Here is a 15,131-nt window from a genome sequence, read left to right on the forward strand (position 1 = left end):
GTTTTTGCATGTGTTAATAATTTCTTTGTATGACAGCCGGGTCAAAAATTTTGCCTGCACAAAAGTGTTGTCAAAAGTACCGACTTCGGTACCAAGTCGGTACTGGAATTTTAAAAATGTGACACTTTGAGTGCTGTTGAGCGGATTGTAAACACCTCTGATTGGCCATTGTGTTCACACGCTCATCAGATATGTCTGTGATTGGCTTCAATGATCAACGCTTCAAAAACATGTTGTAAATAGACATCTTTGACACTCTTCACCAAACGCTTACACAGATACCCATGGGAGCGTTTGATAGACACCTGCTTTCAAATGCTCTCGCTCCCGCTTTCAATACGCTTTCAAATTCAAATACTTCTGTGTGTTTCAAAAGCTCCTGTGCGTTGATCATCGTAACCAATCATAAACATATCTGTTGAACATGTGAACACAGTGGCCAATCAGAGGTGTTTACAAATCTGCTCAACGGCGCTCAAACGGCTCGAAGTCGGTACTTTTGACAACACTAATTTGGCATGTTTCACAAATAAAACAATTGACTCCAGGCACAACTATGCAAAATGCTTAAATCTTTTAACAATTTTTTTTTTTTTAATATAATTTTTGAATAAAGGGTGAAGATGTTAATTTCAATAAGCCGGGCATCACTTTTGGCCACTACTGTATGTGAGGATTGGTAGTGATGCTCTATTTATCATTACCACCCGCAGCTTAAAGAAAGCTTCAGGAATTTACAGTTTGTTGAGTGAATGTGTGCTCCATATGTGACTACGAACGCCGCGGTGGGCTGCCTGTTCACACACCTGCCTCTCTGCAGGGCTCTGATTGGCCCCTGCATGTTCCAGCAGGATGTTCCTCCTCGGAATCACGGGAATGTTCTCCCGTAGTGGGCTGACTGGAGGAATGGTTCTTGTTTTGGGACCACTTGTGCTCTTGTGCCATGCTAGACCTGGCATTTATTTTTATCTACGCTAGCTGCAGACATTAAACACCATCCTGAGTGTTACTTATGGCCATAATGATGCTTATTACAGGCAGCACCAAGAGGATCATTAAAGATAATAAAATCCAGGACACAGGAAATATGTCAGACTCATAACATACCGACATCTAATAGGGGATTTTTGCAGGTCTGTGTTCTCTGTTTGTGTTTCTGTTGTTGTTCGTTATCAAGTTGCTGAAGTATTAATGATTGCGTTTACTGTACATGCTCATGAAAATTCAGAGTAAAATTAGAATTTGGTCACCTTATTAGGAAAACACATTATTCTTTTATATCCATGTATATCCAAACAAAGCAATTCTTCTGACTAACTAGTTGTAACATAATATTGTATAGATTGGTAGTAGTTCAACACAAAGGTGTCTATCAGCTGCAAGGGGGCGATATTGTGCACTTCTTTTAGTAACACAATGACAAACGGCCTCGCAAGCAAGCGAAGTCCACATCAAGTGCTGCTTTTGGGACATGGCCAATATATTTGCCTGATGGGATAGTTGTGCTTTCCCTTTGCTCTTCTCCTCCTCTTTCGTAAGGCTTGTCATTAATGCTGGATTCTGCGTCCCACATCTTACCAACATCTGGTACGGGACGCTCCGAACAGACATCTCACTTTGAAGCTGACATCTTCTGTATAATTATTTTGATATCACCAAACACAACAGCTCAGGTTTTCCAATAGTATGGTGTGCTCCGTAAAAAGAGCTTCAATTGTTGGCTTTGTGGAAACCACCATCAGAAATGCTGATTAGATGGCACGAGCGCACAACGTCACGCCCCAACAAATGATTGTCTGTATTTTTAGGAGCACAAAGAGCTGTATTTTTCAGAATCAACCTGGAACATTATGATTCAAGTTGTTACCACAGGAAGCAACAATTATTGGGCCTGGGAGTGGAAAACCAGTTGAAATATTATATATGTATATTTATATTATTAATATAACACATGATAGCACAGGACATCACATCACAGGGCAGGGACAGGGCAGTCTTTTCCCCACCTTCTGACCCTTTTTTAAAGCTGCCAAAAGCTCAAATTCCTGCTCATTTAAAACATTTTTTGAATGGTAGTCAATAGAGAAAGATGCTGTTTGGCCACATAATGATGTAGTTATGGAGTTATGGAGCTACCAACCAGCCAAACAATAGTTAGCATGCATGGTAATAATAGTTAGCATGCATGTTGTTTTGGGTGTGACATCTCAGCTCCCTGTGGTTGTGGGAGGCTGTTTGTCATTGAGGGGGAGAGGTGTGTGTGTGGGTGTGTAATATGAACGGACCCCTCTGACTGGATTCAATAGAGAGCACATTGTGTCATGCTTCTCTGAGTCTTCGTAGGAGCATGTTCACTCCAGTCCAGCTTCAAAGAGAGAAACACAGAGAGAGACGGTTGTTACTCTAATAGTTTTTGCGTCGTTTGTGAAAACACATAATGTTATCTGCTCTCGTCATCAGAGCTCAGATAAACCTTTGATGAACCAATTTGTTGGCTTTGGTGGTTGGTTGTTTTTCAAGTTTTTCCATGCACACTGGATAATTACATTGCAAGGAGGTTTTACGTCACTTTATGATTATTACGTGGTGTAGGGCTGCACAATTAATTGAATTAAATTGTTGTTATTGCCTTAAACATCAAAAGGGTGTGATTCAATTAAGTAAATATAATCATAACTTAAGATGTTTTATCATCTTGCATTATTTATTTATTTAAATCCAAAAAATATTTTTTAAAATTAATTTCAAACTTCCAGAAAAAAATCAGTCACTGGTGAAAATTTTATTTTATTTTATTTTATTTTAGTTTAGTTTAGTTTAGTTTTTATTGTATTTTAATTTTTTTTTTTTTTTTTTATTTAAAGGGTTAGTTCACCCAAAAATGAAAATTCTGTCATGAATTACTCACCCTCATGTTGTTCCACACCAGTAAGACCTTCATTCATCTTCAGAACACAAATTAAGATATTTTTGATAAAATCCGATGGCTCAGTGAGGCCTCCATTGACAGCAAGACAATTAACATTAAGGTTGAACCACTGGAGTCACATGAACTGTTTTAAATACGTCTTTAGAAGCTTTCTGGGCATCTGAAAGTGTCAATGCAGGCCTCACTGAGCCATCGGATTTTATCAAAAATATCTTAATTTGTGTTCTGAAGATGAATGGAGGGTTTACGGGTGTGAAACGACATGAGGGTGAGTAATTAATGACAGAATTTTCATTTTTGGGTGAACTAACCCTTTAATTGAATTTATTTTATATTTTATTTTGTTTTATTTTATTACTTTAATGTATTTTAATTTATTTTTTTATATTAAATTATAAAAGTGATTATATTATTATCTGATTAACTGATTATAAAATTATATAATTATCTGACCCAATCAAGCAGCCCTAATGTAGTAAAACTAAAGGAGAATCAACATTTCAAATAAGTTTGTATCCTGAGGGCAGAAGGTTACAACCCTAAACCTGTCAGTATCTTCTCAGTAACTGCTTTGGTTCTGTCTGGTCTCAAACAGCCCTGAAGCCAGCGTTAAATTCCATGCTGTTATTGATGCCTGTTTTCCTCAGAAGTTTGAGTGACCCTTTTGTTGTTGTTGTTGTTGTTATAGTTGTTAGGCAATCAGTGTGTTGATACAGTATTCCTCAGACATTGTGTTTAGGGTTTGTTCTAACCATTAGTTTCAAAATTCTGCAGTTAATATAGCTTGCTTATCTATTTGCAGACAGAATTGTGATTTATTTAACCATACAGCCTTTATACCGCAAAGATGAAATTGCGTTGTTTTGATTTGCTGCTTTGCTAGCACTGGTATTTCCTTCAGGAGCAGCTCTACAAATCTAGTGTTGTTGTGTTTTGTCTGAAATCCATCAGATTTTGAGCATCTTTCAGAATAGCGCAGACAGCTGGATGTAGCTCAAACACTCTGTCTGTTTTAAAGGGGATTAAAGTCGTTTGTTTTATACGTCAGAGTCGGTCTGGGAGAGCGTTAGCGTTGCAGAAGTACTGAAGGCTCTGCGGTGTTCTTCAGAACGGCTCTTTACAGCTACACGGCTCACGCTGAGTGCCGTTTCTGAGGCCGCTCCACTACGTAACTCAGCCTGCCTTTGAGCTTGTCAACTCATGTTAAACCTGTAAACTGAGAACTTGATAACAACTAGAGAAGAAGAGAGAGACAGGAGGGGTGGGCTGATGAAGAGGCTTTTTGTCTGTCAAAACCAAGTCCAACCCACAAAACTTGAATTTCAGCTGTGTTTGGGTAAATTCTCATTTCTGTGATGGTTTTTTTTTTTTGTAATTCTCATTACATACTTTTAGGGTATTTAACAGCCATGGAATATTTAGCAATATTCCATTGTGATCATGAATAACTGACTATATATATATATATATATTAGTGCTGTCAAACGATTAATCGTGATTAATCGCATCTAAAATATTAGTTTATGTTTACATAATATACATGTGTGTACTGTGTACATTTATTATGTATATATACATACACACATGCATGTATATATTTAACAAAAATATATTTTATATATATATATATATATATATATATATACAGTCAAACCAAAATTTATTCAGATCCTTGAACATTTCATTCATTAATACAGTTATTCACTATAGTTTAAAAAATGGTAATAAAATATGACAAGATCTCAGAGTTAAACTGTGTCAGAAAAATAATCTTAATTATGTCAGATAAAACTTAAGCAAAACATGGTCAGGTCAAAGTGTCTAAATTCTAGGTTCTAAATCTTTATCAGTTTTACTGGTAGTCCACTGTATGAATAATTTTTGGGTATAATATGTCACAGTTTACTTTATTTTGCTATCCTCACTTACATAAATGAACTATAGTGTCTTGCACCCACTAGTAAAAATATATATCAAAAATATCAAACATTTCTGAATAATTTTTGGTTTGACTGTGTGTGTGTGTGTGTGTGTGTGTGTGTGTGTGTGTGTGTGTGTGTGTGTGTGTATATATATATATATATATATATTAATATACACATTAATATATACACATGTAAATATTTCTTAAATATATACATGTATGTGTGTGTATTTATATATACATAATAAATATACACATACACACATATTATGTAAACACAAACTTTTATTTTGGATACTATTAATTGCGATTAATCGTTTGACAGCACACACACTCATTACAAAAATATATAAATAAATCACCATATATAAACCATCTAACGTTGCCATTCCTGAAGAGGTTATTGGCCATCTGATGTGTAACTTTGTTTTATTTACTTGCCAAAACTTTTTTTTTTTTTTTTTTGGCACTTGACAAGTGTTAATTTTGGACCTTGTGTATATTTTTCTAAGGATTTTTCCCCCTGTCTGTTCCATAAATGCTCAAAGAGAGCAAAAGGGAGGGAGAGGGAGAGAAAGAGAGAGAGAAGGAGCAAAAAAAAAAGGGAGGGCAAAAAAGTGAGAGGGAAAGGAGAATGTCAGTAGCCTGCAGCTAGACTTCGTAGATTTCCGTGCAGTGCGCTCGTTGGGTTTGTAGGTGCTGCGCCTGGATCTGACCTCCTCTCTTAGTCCATAGCCATATATAGTGTGAATATCTTTTATGATCCTCTTTTTTTTTTTTTTGGCTAGAGCGAACAGGGAATGTGAGTCAACATTTCAGCCTTTCTCAGGAAGCCAAGAAAGCAGACGTGTTTGTGCACACATCTACACACTCGCACACTTCTGCTGGCTGGATTATTAGTGTTTGAGAGAGGTGTACTGCTCTGCCTGTGAGTCGGACCGGACGATCCCGCAATACTCTCTGCTCAGAGGAGAATGCGGCGTTGGGGCTGACAGACACACACACGCACACATACCCGCTGAGGATGGCCACCGCTGTGTTTCAGGTAAGGAGATGGTGACACGGCTCGCTGGCGGTGAGAACGTTGCCAGATATCTTGGGAATTTTAACCTCATTTGCTCTCGGAGCTGCATGTGTGTGTGTGTGTGTGTGTGTGTGTGTGCTGCAGACAGTTTGTTTGCTTGTTCTTTGTGAAAACAGAGAACGTTCTCAGACGTGTTTAAGGAAAAGCTCAGACTGCAAAACTTGTGTGTTCTGTAGAAGAACACATTAAACACTGGCTTTGGAATGTGATTTAATGCTGAAAGTAAATCTTGAGGGTTTCACAGCGATTTTAAAAGGAATAGTTCACCTGAAAATTTAAATTCTGTCATTTATTCACCCTCATGTTGTTGCAAACCTGTATGATATTCTTTCATGATGTTTTGAAGAACAGCTTATAGCGTCAAACTTCACAAAATGACAGAAAACACAATTGAATTAGCAATAAAGTAGTGTATTTGGCTATATTTCGAGTCTTCTGAACTCATCCATAGCTTTGTGTGAAGAACAGAATGAAATTTAAGTTACTGAATGAAAAACTTCCCCTTCACTGTAGCTTTTAAATGTCATTTATCCTTCAAATGATGTAATGATGTTTTGGCTTCAGTGGCATCATACTAAGCGCAATGCATCTAAAGACATTAAATCTGAATTTGTACACAACGTCTTACAAATTCTAACCTTACCGATTCTAACCAAAGCCTAACCTTAGCCTTCAAAATTTGAACCGAAATGAGTTGGATAGCATTAAATTAACATTGAACTGACTTGAGCTAAATATAATGACTCTATCTGCTTATAGCTAAATTAAACTTGTTTCATAACTGATGAACTTTGCGACATTGGCAAAGTTATTGAAATGAATTGAAACAACACTGAGCTGAATAATGACATTATTATCTTCTTGTATACCTGCTTTAAAGCTGAAATTTAATTTGTTTTCATAATTGATGAATTTTACAACACGAAACAATCTGTATTGTATAAAGCGCTATATAAATACATGTGACTTGAGTTGATTTAGCCTAATTGTAGGCTGCTTATGGTTGCCAAATGAAAGCAACTTGGTGCATCAATATAGAATGCATTTTAGAATCGCTTTGAACATGGCTTAGATTTTAGAGTCGGAACTGTCAGATTTGAATAATAATAGCTCAGTTTGTTGTCGGTGTTGTTTGAGTGAGTCTCAGGCCTGGAGTGGTCTGGTGTAGGTGTCATTGTGGTCTCACAGTGAGGACTCTCAGCTTTGATTGGGGTCTCTGAGTGGCATGTTTTCAGAGCTTCCATTTTTGCTGTAACAAATGCGGCTGACAGGATGACAAAGCTGCTGTTAAATTCTGAACAATAGCCGTCCCCCTGTGGCACAGACCAGCACCACGGCGTGTGGCTTTCTCTTCTGTAGATGCGCATCTTACTGAATCTGTCAGGAACATGTTCTGGTCATATTTCACCCCAAAATCAATAGAAAAAATATTTTTATTTTATTTTATTTAACATTACTAATGTTAAGGTATTTTATTTATTTATACATCAGGTGGACTACCTTTAAATTGTGCTTGACAAACAAAAAAGTTTTTTTTTTTTTTTTTAATGTAATATAGTAATGGATTGTTGTACAGTATTTAGAATCTATAAGGATATAAGGGTTAAAAAACAAGAGTAAAACATCTGCACACATTGCGGTAATGACAATTTGAGTGGTAAATGTTTATAATCATCATGAAAATAATACAGTACGGAAACTGTCTTGAAAAATGTATTTTCTTTATGCAAAATATATATTTTTCCCCATTTTAGTGACCTGGACATGTTTTAGTGAGATTCACTCTTGCTCAAACACAGATTTTTCTCCCTTGACCAGACATAACCTGATGACCCTTAGGTCAGGACAGGCAGTTGTGACCTTAAATGTCAAACACCAGACTCTTTAGTGCTGGTTATTTATGATACTGCAACTCAACTAATGTGTTTATGGCGTCTACGGTTAGATAAACTTTGGCTTTTCAATGTTTGAAACACAAGTACTTGTATACCTCGCAGTTATTGCAAATTCTCAGTTGGCAAAAGACTGATGACGATCTAGTGCTATAAAGCGTCATTATGCCATCTGTGCACACCCATGCAACATTTATAGTTCTGTTTGTTCCCCTTTCGTCCATTCTACCTCAACCGTGGGAAAGAATGCACACGTTGTGTTTTTGGCACATTTGCAGATGCAATTTGGACTAATTTGGCTCAAATTGAGGGGAAAAAGAAATAATGCTGTTGTGAACACATTGAATGTATTTATCATTATCTAGAGATAGCGAAAGGGGGAAATTGATGGTCTCATTTTCTCATGACTGCATCCCTCATAACAAATGCGTTTTATATTCCCCAGACTCCAGTTTTTGCATATTCTTCTCCATTATCAGTCCCCAGAATGTTAATTTTTGATAGCCAGAATGCTTTAGAAGAAATGTCAAAGTGCATAACCCTTCAGTTAATCATTAGGAAGCTCTTGATGATCATCTTCTGAATTAGAAACCTACTGTATTTGATGTTGTATGTGAGCTTCATGCAGGTTTCATTGCATGTTGAAATGCCAGTAAAACTATCAGCTGATGGAGCTTAAGAACCTGTGATGCCTCGGATATGAAAGAAGGAGATTTGCGGTCACTCAACGGGGCTAATTAATTGACCATTTTGTCAGTCCTCCACTAAGCTGTCTGATCACTGCCAACCCCGTTTGATGTTCAAGGCTGTTTTTAAGAGAAAGTTTCTTTTTCTTCCTGTGAGAAACTGAGACGTATTGACAGGCCCACACTGAATCTGCATCAGCAAAACTCCACAGAAATCTCTGCAGAACTTGAGCCCCCCTCATTCACAAAGTTGTACATATCATATGCCCTCTAAATGTATTATTTTCTTATATGATTTTCAATGAAGTTAGTTGATTATGCTTACCAGTAATGGTGCTTTACACTAGAGCTTTTGGTACAGAACTCTGGCACAGTTTAGAATTTAATTCAAATCTTAGACCCCATACTTTTGTATGTGGAAGTGATCCATCTTAATTCATGGAAGTGAACCACTATTTCTAATTACTAATTAACATTTCATTTGGGCAGTTGTGGCCTAACGGTTAGAGAGTCGGACTTGTAACCCGAAAATCGCGTGTTCGAGTCTCAGTACCGGCAGGAAATGTAAGTGTGGGGAGTGAATGAAAAGCGCTCTCTTCCACTCTTATTACCCCTTGAACAAGGCACCTAACCCCCAATCATTCCCCGGGTGGTGCAGCAAAAAAATGTCTGCCCACTGCTCAGGGTGTGTGGTTCATGGTGTGTGTGTGTGTGTGTTCAATACTCACTGCTGTGTGTGTTCACTTGGATGGGTGAAATGCAGAGCACAAATTCTGAGTATGGGACTCTATACTTTCTACACATCACGTCACTTTCACTTTAATTTGAGAATTCTGCTTAGAAAATGCAAAAAGACTTGTCTTGGCTTAGTTATTGGTATGTTTGGGTGTGTTCACACTTGGCAGGTTTGGTTCGATCAAAAAGACCTCTGGTGCGATTGCTCTGTTAGTGCTGTTCATTTGAATAAGTGTGACCGCTGCCATCTGAACCCAAACAAGTGAACCAAGACCCATTTAACAAGTTGTGAAGTAATTCTACTTCTCTATTCTACTTACGAAGAAAGTGTAAAACTCCAGCAGTTCAAAAAGCTTATGATACGTCCTACGCCTTCCCTATTCAGCTTACGGAAAAAGTGTAACTGATGCGACGCCAGTTTACACTTTCTTCGTAACTTAAAAACAGAAGTCTGGCGGTAGCTAAATATTTTACTTCATAACTTGTTAAATATGGATTTTTTTTTTTTACACAAATGCATCGCTTCACTTTAGAAGGCCTTTATCAACCTTCCAGAGCCGTGTGGAGTTCGTTTATGATGGATGGAGACACTTTCTTCAGCTCATACTCTTTGATCCCGTTCACTGCCATCATAAAGCTCGGATGCGTAAGGATATTTATTAATATTGTGTTCATCAGAAAGAAGAAAGTCATAAACACCTAGGATGGCTTGGGGTAATTTTCATTTGAAAGTGAACTAATCCTTTAATGGTTGATTTTTATAGTAATAATGGTTTTGAAAGAGAAGCGAACTAAAAGTGTAAACAAACACTTTATGGTTGTTTATTGTAATAATGGTTTTGAAAGAGAAACAAACTACAAGTGTGAAGACACCCTTGCTGGCTGCTTTTTATAGTAATTATATTATATAATTATAATATAATTATATAATTAATTAAATATTAACCAGACTTGCCAAAAAAAAAAAAAAAAAAAAGATTTCTCTTACTTTAAAGTCTACGTTTGATCTCCAGGTAATCATAGTCGAAAGAGATACTAGCAGCTTGGTTAAGCTCGGAGCAGTTTTCTTCAGCATTCCTCCTGTTGGCTTTGGCTGTGATTTAGAGGCTCCTCCAGCTCCTCTGTAACTGCAGTTCCAACATTTCCCACTTACGCATAGCGAGGCAGATGAATCCAGATCCACAGCACTTTAACACTGTCCGGTGTGGAATTCAATGTGATAAATGTGCGTTTAAAAAACGGACTGTGATTGAAGTTCAAGGATCATTTGATCTCATGGATGGAAGATGTATTTAGTGTCGCCTTGGATTCCACCAGATAAATAAATCAGCATCTCTGCCGTTAGAGAGTTTGGCCAGCCGTCAAACGCTGAGATCAACACACGATCCTCAGTATTCCTCCTAGAAAAGCTGCATTCAGTGTGCGTGTCCAAATATACCAGCAAATTATGCAAAAGATCAGTTTGGTTTGTGCATGTGGGCTTGTTAAAAAGCATTCGCAACATGCATAAACGGAAATTACAGCTGTGGAGGCAAATGATAGGACTTATAACTCGCTCGTAAATTTGAGAGTATTTTTCGAGTTCTGTTAAGCTTGTTTACATTCTTGTGCCATGTTTCAGCTCCCGTCGATCTTACCTGGAGATCTTTACCACAAATTCATACCGTGACAAAACAATTTTTTTATTTTTGTTCAGGATTGAGGTGTACAGCAGATGTTTGAGTTATGACCAGACTCGTGTGGAATCTGCTACGTCAGTGGTTAATCTAAAGTGCAGGATGGTCGATATAAATAAAATGTAATGATGTAATGATTGAGCAAACACACTAAAGTGTGAAAATCTGCTGATCTGTTGAGTGCAGATTCCACACGAGTCTGGTCATAACTCACATATTTGCAGTATCTCACAAGAAGGGTTGTCACAAACAATGTAAATAGTATGTTATGTGGAAATAAGTGTTAGTTCTCCCTTGATAAGATATCTGAATTTCTAAAAAAAAAAAAAAAAAAAAAGAATTCCCATCAATCCTGAAAAAAAGTTTTGTTTTGTCACGGTATGAATTTGTGGGAAAGATCTCCAGGTGTGATGCGACGGGAGCTAAAACACGGCACAAGAATGTAAACAAGCTTAACAGCACTTGAAAAATACTCTCTAATTGTATAGCAAAAGTGGCTGAGATGAACACACACTATTGTTCAAAAGTTTGGGGTCCGTACAATTTTTAAAATGTCTTTGAAAGAAGTCTCTTATGCTCACCATTTATTTGATTTAAAAATACAGTAAAACAGTAATCGTGTGAAATATTATTACAATTTAAAATATTTTTTTATTTTTCTATTTTAATATATTTTAAACTGTAATTTATTCCTGTGATCAAAGCTGAATTTTCAGCATCATTACTCCAGTCTTCAGTGTCACATGATCCTTCAGAAATCATTCTAATATGCTGATTTGCTGCTCAAGAAACATTTATGATTTATTTATATGAATATTATTATCAATTAAACAGTTGTGCTGCCTAATATTTTTTGTGGAAACATTTTTTCAGGATGCTTTCATTAATTAGCATTTAACATTTAGTTAGACTTTATTTTAAAGTGACGTAGTTACATTGTAATTATTTAAATAAGTACTGAGTAATATTAATTAACTACATATACTTACTATAGGGTTAGGGTTTGGTTTAGGGTTAGTTACTTGTAATTACGCATAATTTACCGTTATTACTATAGTAAGTACAAGTAGTAACGCGCAACTACGGCACTAAACTAAAGTGTTACCCAACATTTATTTGAAATATAATTTTTTGTAACAATTTGAAAGTCTAATGCAGTTTAATGCATCATTGATGAATTAAAGTATTAATAACCCTAAACTTTTGCATGTGTTTATGTATAAATATTTGTAATTTATGAATAGAATTTTTACTTAAAAAAAGTAAAAAGCAAAATTCTTCATCATTCACAGAACACTGCATTCTCTCAGGGCCTTGTTTGTATGTCTGTTCAATATATATTTTGGCTAATTTTATTACATTACAACTCCATTTAAGAATCTCTTGACATTCATTTTGCCCCAAAATGTCTGGGAAAATTCAGTCTGGGCCTGATCATGTCTATGTTATCCTACCATCACATACACCTAGATACTTTTCCATTCCCGCTTTATGATCTTGAGACAGATAGACTTCCCCGTAATCCTTGTTGACTGCCATGTTAAAAGAGCCACTGTTTTCGAACGGCACCAGAGCAAATGCATTCAAGATGTCCACATTCTCCAGGGTTGTTAAATTAGAGTGCCAGCGAACATGAAATCTGACAAGATAGCCAAAATGTAACAAACATGGGGTTGTTTTGATTGGGGCCCAGCGTTTCACAAGGTCACAGCAAATTAGCAGCGATCTTTAAGAGGTTTTCAGGCATTAGCAAGTTGAAGTCTGTCTCCGCCAAATGGTTGGAGGCTGCGAAGGTTGGGAGGAGATGCTGACGGAGGCAGAAACACGCGCCACGGCATTCCTGCGTAGAAGCTGAGGCTCTGGGACTGTCGAGAGGGGGTTGATTTAAGACCCCTGCAGCATCTTCACAGCCTGCTGCAGTTTAAACGGATGAATGCGTTCGCTCTGCGGAAACAAAGCGCCGCCGCTTGCTTGGGTTGTTTATCACTGCAGGTTGGCGGGTGGCACGTTCAGCACGCTGGGGCTGATGGAGCACCCGTCATGAAGATTGGGATCACATGAGTCGGAAAGTACACGGCCGGTTGCAACAAGCCACTTAAGATAAGAAATCCCATCATAAACGAATAATCACTAAAGGTTTTCCTAACCTAAGGAGTTCGTTGCAACCAGCTGCAGATGACAAAGATGTATCAGAAAGACCGAAATCTTCACTTTCAATACAAATAAGTCAGTTTGTCTGTGACAATTCAGATAAATTGGGTTTTATTTGTGTTTGCAATGTTTTAAGTAGTAGTAACTAGTAATAGCCAAGTTAACAAAACATATTAGTCAATGAGGCGATATAATTTGTCATATATACAGGGCTTGACATTAACTTTTTTGGTCACCAGCCACTGTGGCTAGTTATTTTCCAAATTTACTAGCCACACAGCATTTTCACTGGCCACAATTTCGACATCGATACCATGGGGAAAAACTGCCATATAGATATTTTTAATATAATCTCACAATTTGGCAGCAGGTATATTAGGCTACTGTCACTTTAAGACCTGATGCATGGATCCATTATACTGTTACACATGCGTTTTTTTTCTCAACTGTTTACATTCACCTAAAACATAACTGACTGTGTTTACATGAATACTTGCCAGGACCAGCATTTTGACATTATTTTCTGTGTATTTGACTGTTTAAGCGCAATAAGCAGCGAAAAAGAACTCAATTTGGTACTGAGAGGTGGATTTATGTGCGTGCACTTTAAATGTGAGCACAAAATCTGCGGGAATGAGTAAAATTATGCGCAATGCACGCAATCCCACACCGAAATTCAAGCCCTGTAACACCAACAATATTATTCATCTGGAACAATTGAAACTAGTGAGTGAGGGGAGGCGGGTTTGGCTTCATCTCTCGCTGTCGGAGAGATGAGAGCGTGAGAAACCGCAGCTGGTATTGTGTGTCTATTCTGCAGAAAAAGAGTATTAGAAGTGTTTCAGATATTTCTGTATCGATATGTATTGGAAAATCTATATTTTTGACACCACATTGCACTTCAGATGCCTTTATATTACATATATAATTCAACCCGCCAAAGTGGCAAGTAGGAGTGACTGCGTTACACGCCACTGCTGAAATCCACCCGCACCCTGACATAATATATATACTGTATGTATGTATGTATGCCAGGACAATTATCCACAACCTCAAAAATATATGTGCAGTTTCATCACTTCAATAAAAGTAAAAATAATAAGTTAGTGAAATGTAGTAAACTGTAAGCTGTTTCTGATGCCAGATGATTTGGCACCTGCTATTACATTACTGATCTTGGCCGTAAAGGGTTTACAGTAATGGCATCTTTGGCTTGTATTCTGTTGCTCTAATGAATTGGCCGCTTGGAATGAGGTTGGATTGAAATTACGCCAGTGTTACTGTCGTCCATTTAGTTGTGTAATGTATTAAGCAGGCATTCAGAGAGAAAGGACAGTGGTTGAGGGGCTCTCAGATGGGTGGAGATCACTTTTCAAAGCAGCTTTAGCAGAGTTGGCACTCTGTAGACCTGCTAAGAGGCCCACAGGAAGTCATTTGGGGCAGAATTAGTTAAAACATCCTGCCTTTGGGCCACTTTCACACACTGGTGCTTCTATTCCGGTTAAAAGAGGTTGCAGTGATTTAAAAACTCAAAAGCCGTTATGAGTAACTATAATGTTAAGTGGCTATAATTTATTTAATTACTATTAAATTTCCAGACCATGTGATATTAAACAGAATCGTTCAGACAAACCATAATTACGTGTATTAATGGGACATTCTTTGTGCTTGATAAACCGATAGGGTTTTTGGAAGGGACATTGGGAGCCACTAATCAGCAGTCACATGGAATTTGCTCCGCAGAACTCTGCATATTTGGAAGGGCCGTCATTCACTAGTTTGTATACTTCTCTGACCCCATCCATGTTCGTTTATTAAATATCTTGGTTAATTTGATGATACTTTCAGCTGCTAATAGGAATATAGTACTCTGGCTCTGTTTAACAGAGATTTCCATTGATTTTCTGCAAAAATCAGTGCAGAAAACATGATAAAAGTCTACAGATTCTGAGTGAGCCAAATGTCGCCTTGTTCATTCTGCAGCGAGCATTCAACTGATTCTAGATTGTGGTGTTTGTCTGATTGGAAAGTCGGCAGCAGTTGACCACTGGATT

General features: G+C 37.3%; 1 protein-coding gene across 9 annotated transcripts in view; it reads left to right on the forward strand.

Annotated features, from left to right (window-relative positions):
* tns1b (tensin 1b) overlaps nt 1-15,131 on the forward strand; it is a 272,519-nt gene that overhangs the window by 134,124 nt on the left and 123,264 nt on the right. The window contains exon 1 of one of the 9 annotated variants that reach the window (XM_051904741.1): nt 5,513-5,898. The exons of the other annotated variants lie outside the window; for them this stretch is intronic. Within the exon in view, the coding sequence (XP_051760701.1) occupies nt 5,878-5,898 (21 nt within the window). The 5' untranslated portion in view covers nt 5,513-5,877. Of the gene's footprint in view, nt 1-5,512; nt 5,899-15,131 lie in introns of those variants that run through there. 9 annotated transcript variants of the gene reach the window in all.

This window comes from Ctenopharyngodon idella, chromosome 9, assembly GCF_019924925.1.
Source record: "Ctenopharyngodon idella isolate HZGC_01 chromosome 9, HZGC01, whole genome shotgun sequence".
NCBI classification, from domain to species: Eukaryota; Metazoa; Chordata; class Actinopteri; order Cypriniformes; family Xenocyprididae; genus Ctenopharyngodon; species Ctenopharyngodon idella.